Source organism: Muscardinus avellanarius, assembly GCF_963383645.1.
Source record: "Muscardinus avellanarius genome assembly, chromosome: 8".
Taxonomy (NCBI): domain Eukaryota; kingdom Metazoa; phylum Chordata; class Mammalia; order Rodentia; family Gliridae; genus Muscardinus; species Muscardinus avellanarius.
The window spans coordinates 108,999,846-109,017,789 of NC_137794.1; the positions used below are offsets into that span (position 1 = coordinate 108,999,846).

The 17,944-nt window shown below is 44.3% G+C and overlaps 1 protein-coding gene across 2 annotated transcripts in view; it reads left to right on the forward strand.

Annotated features, from left to right (window-relative positions):
* The window catches only part of ZDHHC14 (zDHHC palmitoyltransferase 14), a gene marked incomplete at both ends in the record, with an annotated part of 280,239 nt that extends 264,484 nt beyond the window's left edge, over positions 1–15,755 (forward strand). The window contains one exon of one of the 2 annotated variants that reach the window (XM_080700038.1): positions 15,357–15,755. In XM_080700038.1, the coding sequence (XP_080556164.1) occupies positions 15,357–15,755 (399 nt within the window). The remainder of the gene's footprint in view (positions 1–15,356) is intronic. The other variant, XM_080700039.1, reaches the window with a different exon arrangement.
* Between the last annotated feature and the right edge of the window lie 2,189 nt (positions 15,756–17,944).

A 17,944-nucleotide genomic window follows, 5' to 3' on the forward strand; every position in this document is an offset into this window, starting at 1 on the left:
CACTTGCCGCGTGCACACCAGGGCAGCATGGGACTGACCACGTGCTATCCAAAGCCTTCTACATAGATGGCTCCACAGACCTCCACCACCAGCCCCTGAGGGAGATAACTCATGTTATCTCCATTTTACAGATTAGTAAAACGGAGGCACCGAGAGCTTAAGTAAGTTTGCTTCAGGAGAGTTTTACAGTTCAGTTCCAAAGTCTCTGCTCTTAACCCTGTGCTCTACTGCGCCTGGAGAAGAAGGACTTAAAGAGAGCTGGCTGCGTGTGAAGGGATTTTCTCCTACGTGCTTCCATTCCTCGCAACCCACTATCCCCACCCTCTTTCCTCTGTGAAAATCTACTCTTAGGAAAATAGCAGTTATGGATCCCTTGCACCTTATGGGAAACTGAAGCCAAGTTTCTGGAATATGTAACCTTCAATTGTAAATTAAGATTTTACCCTTTATTAAAATCACTTTAGTCTTTAGTAATAATACAATAATGACGATATGCTACTTGCTCAGCGCTATATACCTGGTGTCTGGAATAACTCCTATAACAGTTGAATTTGGTGAATGTTCATCAAATGAGAGAGAGGGGAAGAAAAGAAAGATTAAGGTTGACAATAATGTGCCCAACGGTGGGCTTTTAAATGCTTTATATACACAGTTATCTCATTTAGTTTTTATAAAACCCTCTGATGGGGGTATTGTAATATCCCTTTGAGAAGGGATGTTATGTATATGACATACATACACATGGCAGAGCCACAGTTTCATCCTTGGCCATCAACCATGAAAAGCCCTCTTCTTTCTGCGACACCAAGTCTCCCGTGCGGGAGGTCTGGTTACGGAGAGCAGTGGTATGTGGTCTCCTTCCAGAGTGGAGGAAGTCACACCAGGCAGCCTTTCTCTGCAGAAGGATGATTCATTTGTCACCAAACTGTAGAACTGAATGCACAAATGTCTCTACAATCTAAAATACAACTTGGCCAGCAAATTTCTATCAAACATTTTCCATATCTACTCTGTTACAAATGACGGGGATGACAAATTGGGTTAACCATTTTTTTCTCCGTTTGCTTCCCCAAGTCCAAACCATTTGTAATACTTTTAAATAATCTAGTGGATATCAGGCAAAAAATTTTATCCACATAAAAATATACCAGTACCCAAGTGAATCATTGTCCTGGTCCATTAATATACTGTTTACAATTTATTCCATTTCTTTGGGTCTGAAAATTACTATATTTCATCAAATTGTGACACTTTGAGCCATTGTGTTTCAATTTTGTTTTCTGCCTTTATTTTATTCTCTTTATTCCTGAAACTCCAATTATATATATGTTATACCATTTGATACTGGCCCCAAGGGTAGGTCCCTAAAACTCTGCATTTTTCTTCAATCTCTCCCTCTCTCTCTCTTTCCCTTTCTTTCTCCCTATCTATCTATCTATCTATCTCTTTCCTTCCTTACCTCTTTGTATATGTTCTTCAGGTTGCATAATATTTCTTTTTATTTTATTTACTGATTCTTCTACAAATCTCTAATATTCTGTTAATCTATAGAATTTTTCATTTTGGTTATTATACTTTTTAGTTCTAGACTTTTCATTTTGTTCCTCAAATTTTCATATTTATTTTTATACTTAATATTTTATTGAAAACTGGGCATTTTTTTTACAATAGTATGTAGAAGCTGTTACCTTCCTCTGAACAGTGCTGATTCCTGTCTTAGCAGGCAGTTCCATTATTGGCTTATCATCTTGAAATTGTGTAGACTTGTATTACACTTAGCTACTACAGAAAGTCCAGTGTGTTTCTCAGGCCCCTCTAATTATACCTACTCAGAAAATAATCTCAGTTTTCTCAGGTTTTGTTAGAATGGATGTAGGTTCTTTGCTTAGGGTATGATTCTTTCTCCTAAGGCACAGCTTTTCTAATGCCTTTGTTGGATGCCAGGGATGTTGTCGAGGTGTTTGTGGTGTTAATGGGATCAATGTCCCCAGCATGACTTTTCTCCCCCTTTATTCTCTCTTTTACTCTCTCGACCCAGGCAGCCTCCATCTTATAAGCCTTGGGGTAGAGACCCCCCCATACATTCACAGAATGGCCCCGCTAGGACTCCTGGTCCACTCTCTCCGCACAGCTTTCTCTTCTCCAGTGCCCCACTCTACAGACACCGCCACCTCAGCTTCTTTACCCACTGGTTTCTCCAGTCAGCAGAACTGCCATGGTCTTTTCAGACTCCAGCTCTATGCCATGGTTGGGAATTTTTCCCATAGAAAACAACTTAGTCATGGAGCTAGCTTTGGCGTTTCCTTCTCTTGGGGTTGCAATCTTGCACGCCTATTGTGCAGTACTTGACACCATTTGCTTCCGATATTTTGGCTAGTTTTGTCTATCTCTTATAAGCAGAGTGAATGCTAGTCTACTATCAACTGACTGTCACTCGAAGCCTGGTCTCTAGGACCAGAGGGCATGTTGTCATGTGTCCCACACACATTTTCTGCCCATTTGACCAGCCACACATACTAAATTAGCCATAGGATATAATTATTCTGACCCCAAACCATTTCCAGTGCTTCCGTTAAGGGAGGAGCGTTTGAAAGACGTTCAAGATTTAGCACCAGATTCAGCGTGTTCACTCGAAGAGCAAAGTAAAGATATAGAATACCAGACCCTGGGTATCTTTGGTCAAATTGTTGCCTATCGTTTTATGTTAGGACCTATGTCCAGATCTAAAAGTCATTTTCTTCTGATTGGGAAAGTGCTCCTCGTAGAATGTGCAGCATTTTAGAAATTAGAGATAAAGACTTTATAAGTCACAGGCAAACACTCTGATATTGCAGTTCAGAAAAATTAGATGAATATTGATAAGGAAAAATGGCATAATGGCATCCAAGTACCCCTGAGGTCTCATTTATTGTCTCAAGAATGGGAAAAGTTACCAATACCTTACCATCTCACTTAAGTTGGAGTTGGTGGTGGTTACTGCCTAAGTGATCTTTCCACCACAAATCCTGAAAGAAGAAAATGTGAGCGAAGGAATCAAGCTCTGGCTAGAGCATTAAAGTGGCCCATGTGACCCTAGGGAAAGCTTTTGTCATGTGAATTCCTGTGATATTATGAGGAGCTGGGATGGAATTGTGTGCAAATAGCCCTAGTGCTAGCTGGGGGGGGCGTATTTTCATTATTTCTATTTTTCTCATTTTTGGCTTTTATCATTATCTAACATTGAAGTTCTTCCCATGACAGCGTGTGTGAATACTCATAGCATCCAGTTAAGGGTCCAGTTTTTAGCAGGCACAGCTCATTTAATTGCCAAATAATTTAAATTTTGGGTAGCATTAGAGTCATAGTTTATGTTTATATCTTGCACATGTAAGTCCACGGATCCTTTGGGATTATTTAGTAAATACAAAGGTAGTACAGAGTTTGTGGGGGGTGTTGAGGATGGAACCCAGGAACATCCCACCTCTGATCTACACCCCCAGTCCTTTTTGGTTTTTTATTTTTAAATAGGGTCTCACTAAGTTGCTGAGGGTGGCTGTGAACCTTCATCCCTCCTGTTTCAGCCTCCCAAATTCTAGGATTACAGATATATGCCACCACTCCTGGCACTTTATTCATTCTTAATTTGTATATAGACAATGTAGAAAAGTGCCCAACTTTGCTTTTAATAGCCTTTCACGTGTATACCAGGTTTATTTCACACAAGAAATCAGCTGGGATAAAAGAAATTGTGTTCTTAAAGGAGCAAATTTATTTGAAAATCTGGAGAAACAAAAAGCAAATGATCTCCGTGGCATTTTTAAATTGTAATATTAAGTGCTAATGTGTGTGACAGGCCGACATCTGAGACCATAAACTTCTTTGCACATTAAATGTCAATACTTCATTTGGGCAGTAAATCAGCCATCACAGTGACTCACTGCAAGGCCCCAGAGCACAGACATGGCATTTCAAGCTGCCGGCAGCAAGGGCCTTTCATGGATGCTCTTACCAGAGCTCAGGCTTCTATTCTGCTCCTATTCAGCAGTTGACCAATTTTATTTTTTTATTTTTTGCAGTACTGGAGATGGAACCCAGGGCCATTCTACCTCTGAGCTACACCCTCAGCCCTATTTTTTATTCTTCATTTTGAAATGGGGTCTAAGTTGCATAGGGCCTCACTAAGTAGCTGAGGCTGGCCGAGAACCATGGTCCTCCTGTCTCAGCCTCCCAAATACTGGGATTACAAGCATGTGCCACCATGCCTGGCTAGCAGTTGACCAATTTTTTTAAGTAAAAGGGAGGTAGGTGGTTTCATATGATTCAGCCTTATAGTTGATAAATGTGAACCTTTCCAGGGTTGTTTTTAAAATCAAAACATGAGTTTCTCAATCTCATGTTCATAGTAGAACTGTCACTGTCAAAAATATGGGTATCTCCATGCTGAACATTATTTAAGGCTGAGACAGGAGGACCACAGGTTCGAGGCCAACCTCAGCAACTAAGGGAGATCCTGTTTCAAAAGGACTGGGGTATAGCTGGGTTCACTCCCAGGTAGAAAGAGAGAGAGACAGAGACAGAGACAGAGGAAATATTACTGAGGTGAGATCAATTAAAACATACCTAAGACCTCTTGGTGTGAGCCTCAGTGTTCACCAGGGCTACCAAATTGTAAGAGAAAAAAAGCAAGCGGTGATGTCTCCCTCTACCGGTGGAAGGGGGAAGAGTCCTCACTTGGAAAGTCAGGAAGCTGGTGGAGTAGAGGTGGTTCCAGGCAGAAGAGAGAAGTGGGAAGGGAGAGAAGGAAAAGAAAAGATGGAGCCGGGTGTGGTGGCGCATGCAACTTAGTGAGAGCCTGTTTCAAAATAAAGAATAAAAAATAGGGCAGGGGTGTAGCTCTGAGGTCGAATGGCCCTGGGTTCCATCCCCAGACCCGCAAAGAGAGAGAGAAGAGGGGGTTGGGGGGAGATGGGGAAGATAGGGGGAGAGGAGATGCGGGAGGGAAATCGATGCGAGAAAAAGATGGAGAAGAGAATGGAAAATTAAAGAGAAAGAGAAAGAAAATTAGAAAAAATGGGCCAAAAAATGGACCAGTACTTAGAAACAAAGATTTGCTTGTAAAGGTGTGAGGCTGTTTCCCTGGGGTCTTCTCCACAGTAACGTGAAGATATTGGCCATTTTCCCTCCTGAGTTTCTCAGATGGCGCTTGTGACCAGGACGGTTTCTATCTCATCGTCTTTGGAATTTTGGCCCAGGGAAAAATGTGGGAAAGCTTTGAGTTTGTTTTTTTTTAATATCATATTATCTCTGAGTCATTTGGTATCTGAGTTTTTTTTCCTAAGATGCTTAAAATAGGCAAAGATAATATTATGGGAATTGTCAATTCCAATGGGAAATCCCTGGTTAGAATATGATGAAGTCCTGCCGTCTCTCACCATCTCCCAGGGTGAGCGGCAGATTTTCACGGGTGATACCCGTGTCCCCCAAATGGGTGTCCTTCCAAATCAAATCCATCTGGTTGTGGGACACAGGGTCAGGAGATACAGCAGAATTTAGACACATAGGTCTGTGGTCCCAGGACCCGTGCCAGCCAGAACCAGGAAAACTATAAGAGCGCCAAGCAGGTTAGTGTGTTCATACGAAAGGAGGCCCCACAGCAGGAGAAAGGCCCAGCACTGCATGTGGGGAGATATCACCTGTGTAGAAAAGGTGCTTGAGATCAGAGAAGCTAAGTTAAAAAGAGTCATTGGGAAAAGATTCCTGAGTGAATTATATGCCGAGTATTTGTTTTTGTTTTTGTTTTGTTCTGGTGTGTGTGTGTGTGTTTGTGGGGATTGAACCCAGGGGTGCTCTGCCTCCGAGCTATACCCCCAACCCTTTTCATTTTATTTTTTGTTTTGAAACAGAGTCTTACTGGGTTGCTGAGAGTCTCATACTACTCCGAGGCTGCCCTCAAACCTGTGATCCTCCTGTCTCAGCCTCCCAAGTACTGGGATTACAGGTGTACACCCTCATGACTGGCGTGCGATTTTTTTTAAATTCAATTGGTTGGGCTAAACTTTTCCTTTCACTAATTTCTGGTTATTGTTCTTTTATTACTTCCTCAAGCTTTGCCTGCGATAAACTAGAGACTGTTTTCAACAGGAGCCAGGCCACTGGGGCTAGCACAGGGTTTGCAGTTTTTATCAAGTCATAAGTCTGACCGTGGTAAAGCAGCAGTGGGTGTGTGCACCCAGTCTAGGGGGGCCTGCGTGGTGCCATGGGGGGTCCTCCTTCATGAAAAGGAAATCTGCATTCAAGAAGCAAGGCCTTGACTTCCGGGAAGATGGCGACCGAGAAAAGCGGGGCTTAAGAGCCCCGCTAACAACAAATCTCCATTACCACAAAATCAGCGCCTTCCAAAGCCAGAAAACAACATCACCAGAGAAACAAAAAAAATCACCAGGCTCCAGAGAGAAAGTGGACTGAGAACAGAGCCACAGAGGAGATCCTCACGCCCGAGGACGCGGCTTCCCGCCCGAGGACGCGGCAGCAGCGCCATACTGCCGGCGGCAGCTGCGAACTCACGGGACGGCCACAGCAAGCCGAGGGGAGCCGCTGCGGAACAGCCAGGCGGGATTTCTCGGCGCAGAGGGCATCTAAAGCTCCCAGTGGCTGAGCTCAGCACACGCTGCAGGGATTCAGAGTGGAAATCAAAACCAAGAAAAAAAAAACGCCAGTCCCATAGCCGAGGGCGTAGCAGCGGCGCCATATTGCCATCGGCGGCAGCAGCAGCAGTGAATTCACCGAGTCCAGTACAGCTACATCTGCGTACTCAAGAACAGTGAGTCAAATTGTGGGCCACAGAGGAGAAATCCCAGTACTGTACTCACTGGGACCTGACCCAGTGGGAGAGGGGCGGTGGCAGTGATATCACACCATAGGAGAACGTGCAACCTGGCACCTCCCACAGTCTAAAGCAGCCTCTATCGACTCTCTGGGTCGGAGACTCTGTGATACAACCCAGTAAAGGAGTAGTGGGGTCTGAGATAATACTGACTCAAGATCCAGAGCACCTTAAGTGAAGCCATAGTGACCCAAGGGAAGAACCCAGAGAAGGCACAAACTTCCGAAATCATGGGAAAGAGGAATAATACTGGAGCAATGAATGCTCACAACCCCACAACATCAGAACCCGATAAAACTGAAAATCAGAGATTTCTAGAAGATCAAATCAGGAAAATAACTGTAGAAATAATAGAGGTGCTTCGAAAAGAACTCAGAGAGAGCCAAAAAGAGATAAAGGATGCAATTAATGAAGTAAAGGCATAAATTCAAAGCACAAACAACCGATTAGAACACATGGAGAACAGAATCTCGCTCTTAGAAGATGATCATTCCAAAAATGAACGCATAGTTTCTAATCTAGAAAAAAATATCCGACAGCAGGAATCTGATATTGAAGAAATATGGGCCCATTTTAAGAGAGCTAACCTAAGAATAATTGGAATAGAGGAGGGAAAAGAAAGTGAAACCAAAGGGATCAACAATCTCTTCAAGGAAGTAATAGCAGAAAATTTTCCAGACATAGAGCAAGAGGTCGATAGGCAGGTCCAGGAAACGTATAGAACTCCCTTTAGACAGGATCGGAGAAGAGGATCCCCACACCACATAATTGTCAAAATGACCAATGTGGAAGCCAAGCAGAGAATCTTAAAGGCAACAAAAGCAAAGGGCCAAGTGACATTCAGAGGCAAACCAATTAGAATCACTCCAGACTTCCCAAACCAAGTCATGAGAGCCAGAAGGGCTTGGAGTAACATATTCCCAATTTTGAAAGAAAACAACTTCCAGCCAAAAATTTCCTACCCAGCAAAACTTTCTATCAAATTAGATGGAGAAATAAGAAGCTTCCATGACAAACAGAAACTGAAGGAATTTATGTCTTCAAAACCAGCACTAGAGAAAATACTCAAAGAGATTAACTACAAAGAAGAAATAGGTAACACACATCAGAACTAGAGAAACATGACTTTCCATCCAACAGACAACTAAGATTGGTTATCTGTGGAGATTCATTATTTATGTTAGTCTTTTACCTATCTCTAAAGGGTATTGTTTGCCTTTATCGTTGTTAATTTTTAGGATTTCTAGTTGGAATATTAATATACCTTCAGATATAGCATTTGGGAATATTTTATCCCATTCTTTTTTTTTTAATTTTATTTTATTGGTGCACTGTATTCATACATCATAGTGGGATACAAACTTTTGTAGACATACATGCACACATCGCCCAGTCAGCCCCCACCCGATCCCCACCCCATTCTCTCCCCATCCCTCCCTCCCATGCTTGGCTTAGTGGTTGACATCTAGTATTATAGCAATTTATCCAAAATTAAAAATGATAATCTCACATAACAGTTTCATTTGTCTGATACCAAGCGTTTGATGATTTAAAGATAGCATTTCAATATTTCTTTTTGCTTTCTTTCTTACTAGAGCATATTTTTTTCTGTTTTTTTAGGTGAAACTATCATATATTTATATATTTATTTTTCAGAAAAAAATCTATCCTAATATGGAATATGAATTCTAGATACCCAAAACGATCTTGAAAAAAAACAAAGCTAGCAGATATATATTTTCTGATTTCAAACCATATAAAGCTACAATAATTGAAACAGTGTAGTACTGTTCTAAAGGCAGATATATAGACCATTGGAGTTAAATACAAGCCTAGAGCTAAATTCTTCCCTATATTGTCAAGTTATTTTTGACAAGGTTTCCACGAACATTTGGTGGTGGAAATAATAATCTTTTAACTAAATATTGTTGAAAAATAATAATTACATGGAAAAGAATAAAATTGGACCTTTACCTAATCCCATATACAAGTATTAACTCAAAATAGATAAAAGACCTAAATATAAATCTTAAGACTATAAACTTTTAGGAGAAAATCTGGGTCATAAAACCTCACAACATTGAAATTGGCAGTGATTTCTTGGATATGATTTCAATGGCACAGGCAACAGAAGAATATACAAACTCCCTAAAAAATAAAAGAAAATATTGTATATCCAAAGACAATGTAAACAGAGTTAACAGTTACTAATAGAATGGGATAAAATATTTCCAAATGCTATATCTGAAGGTATATTAATATTCCAACTAGAAATCCTAAAAATTAACAACAATAAAGGCAAACAATACCCTTTAGAGATAGGTAAAAGACTAACATAAATAATGAATCTCCACAGATAACCAATCTTAGTTGTCTGTTGGATGGAAACTCTTGTTTCTCTGGTTCTGGTGAGTGTTACCTATTTCTTCTTTGTAGTTAATCTCTTTGAGTATTTTCTCTAGCCCTGGTTTTGAAGACATAAATTCCTTCAGTTTCTGTTTGTCATGGAAGCTTCTTATTTCTCCATCTAATTTGATAGAAAGTTTTGCTGGATAGGAAATTTTTGGCTGGAAGTTGTTTTCTTTCAGAGTTTGGAATATGTTACTCCAAGCCCTTCTGGCTCTCATGACTTGGTTTGGGAAGTCTGGAGTGATTCTAATTGGTTTGCCTCTGAATGTCAGTTGGCCCTTTGCTTTTGTTGCCTTTAAGATTCTCTGCTTGGCTTCCACATTGGTCATTTTGACAATTATATGGCGTGGGGATCCTCTTCTCCGATCCTGTCTAAAGGGAGTTCTATAAGTTTCCTGGATCTGTGTATCAACCTCTTGCTCTATATTTGGAAAATTTTCTGCTATTACTTCCTTGAAGAGATTGTTGATCCCTTTGGTATCACTTTCTTTTCCCTCCTCTATTCCAATTATTCTTAGGTTAGCTCTCTTAAGATGGGCCCTTATTTCTTCAATGTCAGATTCCTGCTGTTGGATATTTTTTTCTAGATTAGAAACTATGCATTCATTTTTGGATTGCTCATCTTCTAAGAGCGAGATTCTGTTCTCCATGTGGTCTGATCGGTTGTTTGTGCTTTGAATTGAGGCCTTTACTTCATTAATTGCATCCTTTATCTCTTTTTGGCTCTCTCTGAGTTCTTTTCGAAGCACCTCTATTATTTCTACAGTTATTTTCCTGATTTGATCTTCTAGAAATCTCTGATTTTCTGTTTTATCGGGTTCTGATGTTGTGGGGTTGTGCACATTCATTACTCCAGTGTTATTCCTCTTTCCCATGATTTCGGAGGTTTGTGCCTTCTCTGGGTTCTTCCCTTGGGTCACTATGGCTTCACTTAAGGTGCTCTGGATCTCGAGTCTGTATTATCTCAGACCCCACTACTCCTTTACTGGGTTGTATCACAGAGTCTCCGACCCAGGGAGTCGATAGAGGCTGCTTTAAACTATGGGGGGTGCCAGGTTGCACGTTCTCCTATGGTGTGATATCTCTGCCACCACCACTCCCTCACTGGGTCAAGTCCCAGGAGGCCCAATACTGCGATTTCTCCTCTGTGGCCCACAATTTGACTCACTGTTCTTGAGTACGCAGATGTAGCTGTACTGGACTCGGTGAATTCACTGCTGCTGCTGCCGCCGATGGCAATATGGCGCCTCTGCCACGCCCTCGGCCATGAGGCTGGCGTATTTTTTCTTCTCTAGTTTTTATTTCCACTCTGAATCCCTGCAGCGTGTGCTGAGCTCAGCCACTGGGAGCTTTAAATGCTGTCTGCGCCGAAAGATCCCGCCTGGCTGTTCCGCAGCGGCTCACCTGGCTTGCTGTAGCCGTCCGTTGAGTTCGCCGCTGCCGCCGGCAGTGTGGCGCTGCTGCCGCGTCCTCGGGCGCGTGTGTCTCCTCTGTGGCCCTGAGCTCTGTTCTCAGTCTGCTTTCTCTCTGGAGCCTGGTGGTTTTTTTGGTTTTTCTGGTGATGGTGTTTTCTGGCTATGAAAGGCGCTCTTTTTGTGGTAATGGAGATTGGTTGTTAGCGGGACTCTTAAGCCCCGCTTTTCTCGGTTGCCATCTTCCCGGAAGTCCTCTTCCTGAAAACATCTGGGCTTGGGTGAGTCTCGGTGCCGTCCCAGAAGACTCAGAGCCCGGGCCAGGCTGGTGACAGGGGCCTTGCAAGTGGGCGCTGGTGGCCTTCAGCTTCTGGTCTGGCTGACCTGAGCACCTGATTGGAGGATGCTCAGCACGAACTTTGTGGCTTTGAGAAGACTGAAAACAGAAGGTTGACCTCCCCGCATTTGTTTTTTGTTTCTGAAGAGCTTTGCTCTTGGGGAATTCACTGTGAAAACCAGAAGTCTTATTTTATCCCATTCTATTAGTAACTGTTAACTCTGTTTACATTGTCTTTGGATATACAATTTTTTTTTATTTTTTAGGGAGTTTGTATACTCTTCTGTTGCCTGTGCCATTGAAATCATATCCAAGAAATCACTGCCAATTTCAATGTTGTGAGGTTTTATGACCCAGATTTTCTCCTAAAAGTTTATAGTCTTAAGATTTATATTTAGGTCTTTTATCTATTTTGAGTTAATATTTGTATATGGGATTAGGTAAGGGTCCAATTTTATTCTTTTCCATGTAATTATTATGTTTCAACAATATTTAGTTAAAAGATTATTATTTCCACCACCAAATGTTCGTGGAAACCTTGTCAAAAATAACTTGACAATATAGGGAAGAATTTAGCTCTAGGCTTTTATTTAACTCCAATGGTTTATATATCTGCCTTTAGAATAGTACTACACTGTTTCAATTATTGTAGCTTTATATGGTTTGAAATCAGAAAATATACATCTTCTAGCTTTGTTCTTTTTCAAGATCATTGTGGGTACCTAGAGTCCATATTCCATATTAGGATAGATTTTTTTTTCTGAAAAATAAATATATAAATATATGATAGTTTCACCTAAAAAAAAAGAAAAGAAAAAAAAATATTCTCTGGTAAGAAAGAAAGCAAAAAGAAATATTGAAATGTTATCTTTAAGTCATCAAAAGCTTGGTATCAGACAAATGAAACTGTTATGTGAGATTATCATTTTTAATTTTTGATAAATTGCTATAATACTAGATGTCAATCACTAAGCCAAGCATGGGAGGGAGGGATAGGGAGAGAATGGGGTGGGGATTGGGTGGGGGCTGACTGGGCAATGTGTGCATGTATGTCTACAAAAGTATGTATCCCACTATGATGTATGAATACAGTGCACCAATTAAAAATTAAAAAAAAGAAGATATTACTTCATATATAAATAAAAAAAAAGAAGAAGCAAGGCCTTGGGAGGGACCTCTGCTTTCTTAGCTGAGCAGCGCATCCATCCCCAGGGCTCTGGTGTTTTAAGTCAGCAAAGTGACATTTGCATTGAAAAGTCTCAGAAGCCACCTCGAGCTCCACATGGACCTTCCCAAGAACTTTGCTGCCACTGTTGGCAGCCATGTTGTTCCAGAAGGTTCTGGTGGGTGCCCATGAGATCCGCTGCCAAGCTCAGGTGAGGAGGGAGAGAAATGGTCAGGAAAGAGGAAAAGAGCCACTGATGGGGAGCTCAAAGAAGAACAGACAAGAGAGGGAAGGAGAACAGAGAGAGAAAAAGCGGCAGGAGGGCCAGCTGTCCTGGAACCCCTGCCATTGGCTTGGGAAACCCTCCTACCTCCGACCTCTGCATAATTTCCTGAGTCCTTAAGAGCCAGTCAGAAGTATGTGGGCTCATCCCTAAAAATAAAATTTCCAATTGGTTTTCAGTGAAAAGTGCTTTCTTCAGGTGGATGGCGATGCAGGAACCTGGGGGCATTGTGTGCACAGAAAGCAGGGGGTGCTCAAGGCCGCAGAGGGGACTCCCTGACCCCGCCCAGGCCCCTGAGGCAGGCTGGAGCCTTGCCCGAGCTCCCCCCAGCTTCACTGGCAGGGCCACAGGAAACAGGAGCCCCGGTGGAAGAGTGATTTTCACAAACAGCCCTTGCAAAGCACAGTCTGCACGGACACTGGCCAGGTGTCCCAAAGCTGAATGTGTAGTCGGGGAGACCTCTTCCTCTGTGCTCTGCCTGAGACCGTGCCCAGCACAGAGCTGACAGGCTGTGGGCCTGAGCCAGCTATCTCTGGCCACAGCTGCCCACAACCCGACAGCTGCCAAGCACCTGCACCCTGCCTGAGCAGAGTGGCCATCTCAGCTGCCCACCCAACAGCTTGGAAACGCGCCACTGTGGCAAAAATGAATGCCCTATTTTTTATTTTAAAACAGGGTCTCTTTAAGTTGCTAAGGGCCTCACTAGGTTGTTGAGATTGACCTCAACTCTGTGATCCTCCTGTCTCAGACTCCCAAGTACTGGGATTACAGGTGTGTACCACCCTGCCCAGCCCAAGTATCTTTTAATGGCCTCTTCATCTTCTCTGAATTGTTCCAGCCCGTGTGCAGCCTCCCAGGCCTTCCCCAAGTTTGGGTCCCATACGGTTGGAGGAGGCATGATCGAAAGCCAGGCTCTCCCCTGAGACGGGCTTTCTCTCCTTAAGACTCCCCTGTGCGCTTTGCTCTTGCCTGAGTCCAAGGGCTTTGAACCTCCAAAGCCTGTTCGTTCCTACCTTCTCATATAGGCTCAGGGCCAGCGTAAGCAGTGGCCTGAACATGTGACTTTAAAAGGAAAGCTGGGTGTCTGGGACTGGCATGTGGTGAATGAATGCCCCGGGATTTTCGAGCCCAGTGAGCACTCTCTGCCCCCTCAGGCTGCCTGGCGTGGTGATTGCACTGCTGCTGGGGCTCAGGAGGTGAGTGGCGTTTGGGCCTGCCTATTGGCAGGAAGAGGTAGGAGCACCTGCGTCACGAGGCTGGTACCCCTGGTTCTTTAGGAACTTCTCAGCTCTGAAAAAGAACCGGGAGTAATGAGCCAAAACATGAAGCACCTGCTGTCTGTCCAGTGTGTAGTGGCAGCTGGATCTGCAGCCAAAGGACCCCAGCTTCAAATGCCCGATCTGTCCTTCCTTTTGTCTGCGAGGTCTTGTGCAAGCAGGCGGCTGTACAGGGTCAGGCGCAGGGTCCCATCTCTCAGGAAGTGTGCCCGGGCTAGTCTGACGCTTGCGCAGAATTCCGGGAGGGGTTTTGCTCTGTTCTCTTTGCCAGTGGTTAAAATGGAACAAAGGACCCGAGAGCGATTGGTGTGACTTCAGAGGCCTTGGAAGACAGAGATGATGTTGGCATCACCAAGCCCTGGGAGGCCCAGGGCCGGGTGGGTCCTGAGGCTGATGAAAACCCAGCAGCAGGGGTCCAGAGCTTCACGGCTAGTCTGACCCCGCCCCCAGGGCTTCTGTGAACGCTGCATCTTTCGTTCCTTTTTTTGGTCAAATAGACATAACATGAAATTTACCCTTTTAACCATTTTGTCTTGTTTTGGGACTGGGGATTAAACCCAGGGGGCATTCTACTTCCAAGCTACACCCCCAGCCCTATTTTTTAATTTTTCATTTTGAAACAGGGTCTTGCTATGTTGCTGAGGCTGGCTTCAAAACTGTGATCCTCCTGTCTCAGCCTCTCAAGCACTAGGTCTCCGTGATACTCCGTCACAGTCATGGGGCTCTGCAGCCACTGAAACTCTGTCCCCATTAAACAGCTCCTCCCAATCGCCCCGCCCCATTCCGGCTTCTCTCCCAGAATCACCCTGAATCAGCCCTTGTCTTTCTGTGACTGGCTTACTTCACGAGCATAACATCCTCAAGGTTGATCCATGTTGGAACCTGTTGGGATTTCCTTCCTTTCTAAGGGTCAAGATTATTCCATTGCGTGCAGTATTTTGCTTAGCCATTGACCCATTAATCCGTCTTGGGCTGCTTCTACCTTTAGGTTTATTATGAATGGTGCTGCCATGAACGTGGGTGTATTTTTAAATAATATGGTGAAGCCAGGCCTGGTGGGGCACACCTGTAATTCCAGCACTTGAGGCTGAGACAATAGAATCAGGGCTGGCCTCAGTGATAGCAAAACCCTCAGCAACTTAGTGAGACCTTGTTTCAAAATAAAAAATAAAGAGGGTTGTGGGTGTAGCTTGGAGGTAGAATTCCCCTGGGTTTGATCTCCCAGACTAATAATGACGATGATGATAATAATAATAATGATACGGTTTAAAGTTTTTTTTAGCATGCAAAATGCAACTGCCTCAGGCTGTTTTAAGTCATAAAAGCCCATGGCTCTGTCCACGGTATTATTCTGAAATTATATCCTTTAAGCTGGGGACAAAGGTACCAAAGGTGCGGGCCGGTGGCTGTGTTTCTCTCTGGAGGTGCACTGGACACCTGGTTCCGTGCCAGGTGTTGGTATTTTTTCACCTGGGCTACTCTGCACTTCCTGCCTTGCCTGAGCCAGGTGTCACTAATGGTTTCTCTTTTCTCACACCTGCCCTCCCTCTCCTCCCTCTCCTTCCCCCACCCGTCTCTGCCTTCTCTCTGCCATCAACTGCTGCGCTCCAGTGCGACCAAGACCAGTGCATTCAGAGCACCAAATTCGTTTTGCAGGCCGCAGCCACGCCCCTGCTGCAAAGCGAGCCCAGCCTCACCAGCGATGAGCTGCACATGGCGGGGAAGCCGGGCCTGGGCACCCCCTGCACCAGCCTGACGCTGGGCCAGCCCACGCCGCCCTCCTCCATGCCCAACCTCGCCGAGGCCGCGCTCTCGGACCTTCTGCCGCTCAAGGATGAGCACGGAGGCCACCAGTTCCTGACCCCAGACGAGGCGCCGTCACCGCCCCAGATGCTGGCGGCCGGCAGCCCCCTGGCGCACAGCCGCACCATGCACGTGCTGGGGCTGGCCAGCCAGGACTCGCTGCACGAAGACTCTGTCCGCGGCCTGGTGAAGCTCAGCTCCGTGTGACCCGCGGGGCCGCCCCGGGATGGGACTGTGGGGATGACAGCCAGGCCCGGGGTACAGACACCACTTAGGAAGCCAGCAGGGGATCCCGGCTGGTGGCCATCGCGAGGCCTGGAAGCTGGGAGCTTGGTTTTGTTTGAATTTTCTTCCTCACCCTGAGCACTTGGACAAAAGAAAAGAAAAGAAAGAAAAGAAAAAGAACACGGAGTAGGATGTTCCAGCATTTGAAATCAGCAGGGTGGGCTTGGGGAGGGGGTGGAATTGAACCTGGGTAGAAAAGAGGCTGCCTGCTGCTCTTGAGACAAAGGGAAGGTTTTTGATGCCTGTGGCCACAGATAGAAATTGCACTTACTGTTATGCTACTAATATTTGAAATAGACCTGCCATAACATTCGTTGAATTAAAAAGACAAAAAAACAAAAATTCTAAAGGGAAAAAAGCGACCAGATGTGGATTTGCATGCCACGCTGCGGTCTGTTACAGTGGTGTTGGTGTTCCGAAAGGAGATGCTGCTTTCTTTCCTTTTTCCTTTTCTCCTTTTTAAATTTTTGTGCATTTTCAAGTGCTGTTTTGTTGAAAGACAGCGCACCGGAGCCCCATGGACAGTACCACCCGGCGACTGCCTTTCTGGCTTTGTTACAGGCGGATCGCGGCGCCGGGCGGCTCAGGGCGGCCAGGGCTCCATCCCATCGGCACTGCCTAACCTCCTGTCGAGTAGTTAGATGAGATGTTGTGTTGTGTTGCCCCAGCGCAGCCCACATCCCTGTGTGATGAACTTCCCTTGGACAGCCAATAAAATGACATCCTCTGTTATTCTGGATCTGCGTACAGTTATCCTTGACAGCTTCCAAGAAAACAAAACCATCCCAACAGCCTGTACAAAGTGTTTTGGTTTGGTTTTTCAAGTACCACTAGTGAGGGATGGTTGGAAAACAATCAGAACTCAAATCTTTGGGTGTGGGACACAGAATGGTTATTGGATGACTTCATACATAAGAGGCAAGCTTTCCTCCCGGCTTTTGGTATTTTTTGGTTTTTGTCCACCCCTCTGATCATCTCTCTTTGCTCTCCATTTTCAGGCTTCCAGGCAGAGGTGATGTGCTGGTCTGGGAGGGGATGTTGGTGAGCGGGGCTGGCTGGCTTCTTCTTGGCTTCGTGTTGTGCTATTGCGTCTCCAGACTCAGAAGTACAACTTGAGGTCTTGTAAAGGTAGCAAAAAATGAGGAGAAACCCGCTCCAAGTTCAGGCTGAGACCTTGCCAGTGGTATTCTAAGACAGACACTAATCAGGATGGAATTAAGGGAGCTGCCACTCTATTCGCTCTCACTGGCACCTGGGACTAAGTCACTTTGGAGACAGCTACAGAGAACTCAGCACTTCACTACCAGCTTTTCTCTGTGCAATGACCCCACAGCCAAATCCACTCAAGTTCAAAATCAGTCTCCTTACAACTATAGAAAGCAAGGTATATTGATTGTTGGTACAAGTAACCCTAAGTGATTTGCATTTGTGGGAAAAGGCTATTTCTCCTAGAAAGACTTACCAGTTTCTATAAAATAAGAGAGAAATAGAAAAAAGAAAAGTACAATTTTGAGTGTCTCTGGGAATAAGACCAATTCTGTTTGGGTCAAAAAAAGACTTGTGCTGAGAAGCCCTGCTGAATTCTTGCCTTATGATACCTTTGAACTGTCTTTAGTTTTTTTAGTATGCTTTTATTGGTGCATTACAGTCTCACATCATAATGTAAATCATGTTGACAGTGACATACACGCACAGCCCCTCAGCTCCACACCTCCCCCCTTCCCAATACAGACTACTGAGATTGGCGTTGATATTTTCACATATGTACACATAGTTGATAGTAGTAATTCTGTTAATGAATTTCACTGTCCCTGCTCCCTCCCCTAGACCGCCTTCCTGGCTCCATGGAGGTTTCTCCTCCATTATCTGGAGTCCTCTGGCGTCCCCACTACTCCCTAGCTTGCGCATGTTAGAGAACACATATGATCCTTTCCTTTCTGTGATTGGTCAATCTAACTTAACATGATGTTCTCCAGATCCTTCCATTTTCTTGCAAATGACATAATTTTGTTCTTCTTTACTGCTGAGTAGACTTCCATTGTGTGTATATCCCATAATTTTGTAATCCATTCATCTGTTGATGGACAGCTAGGTTGGTTCCATAATTTGGA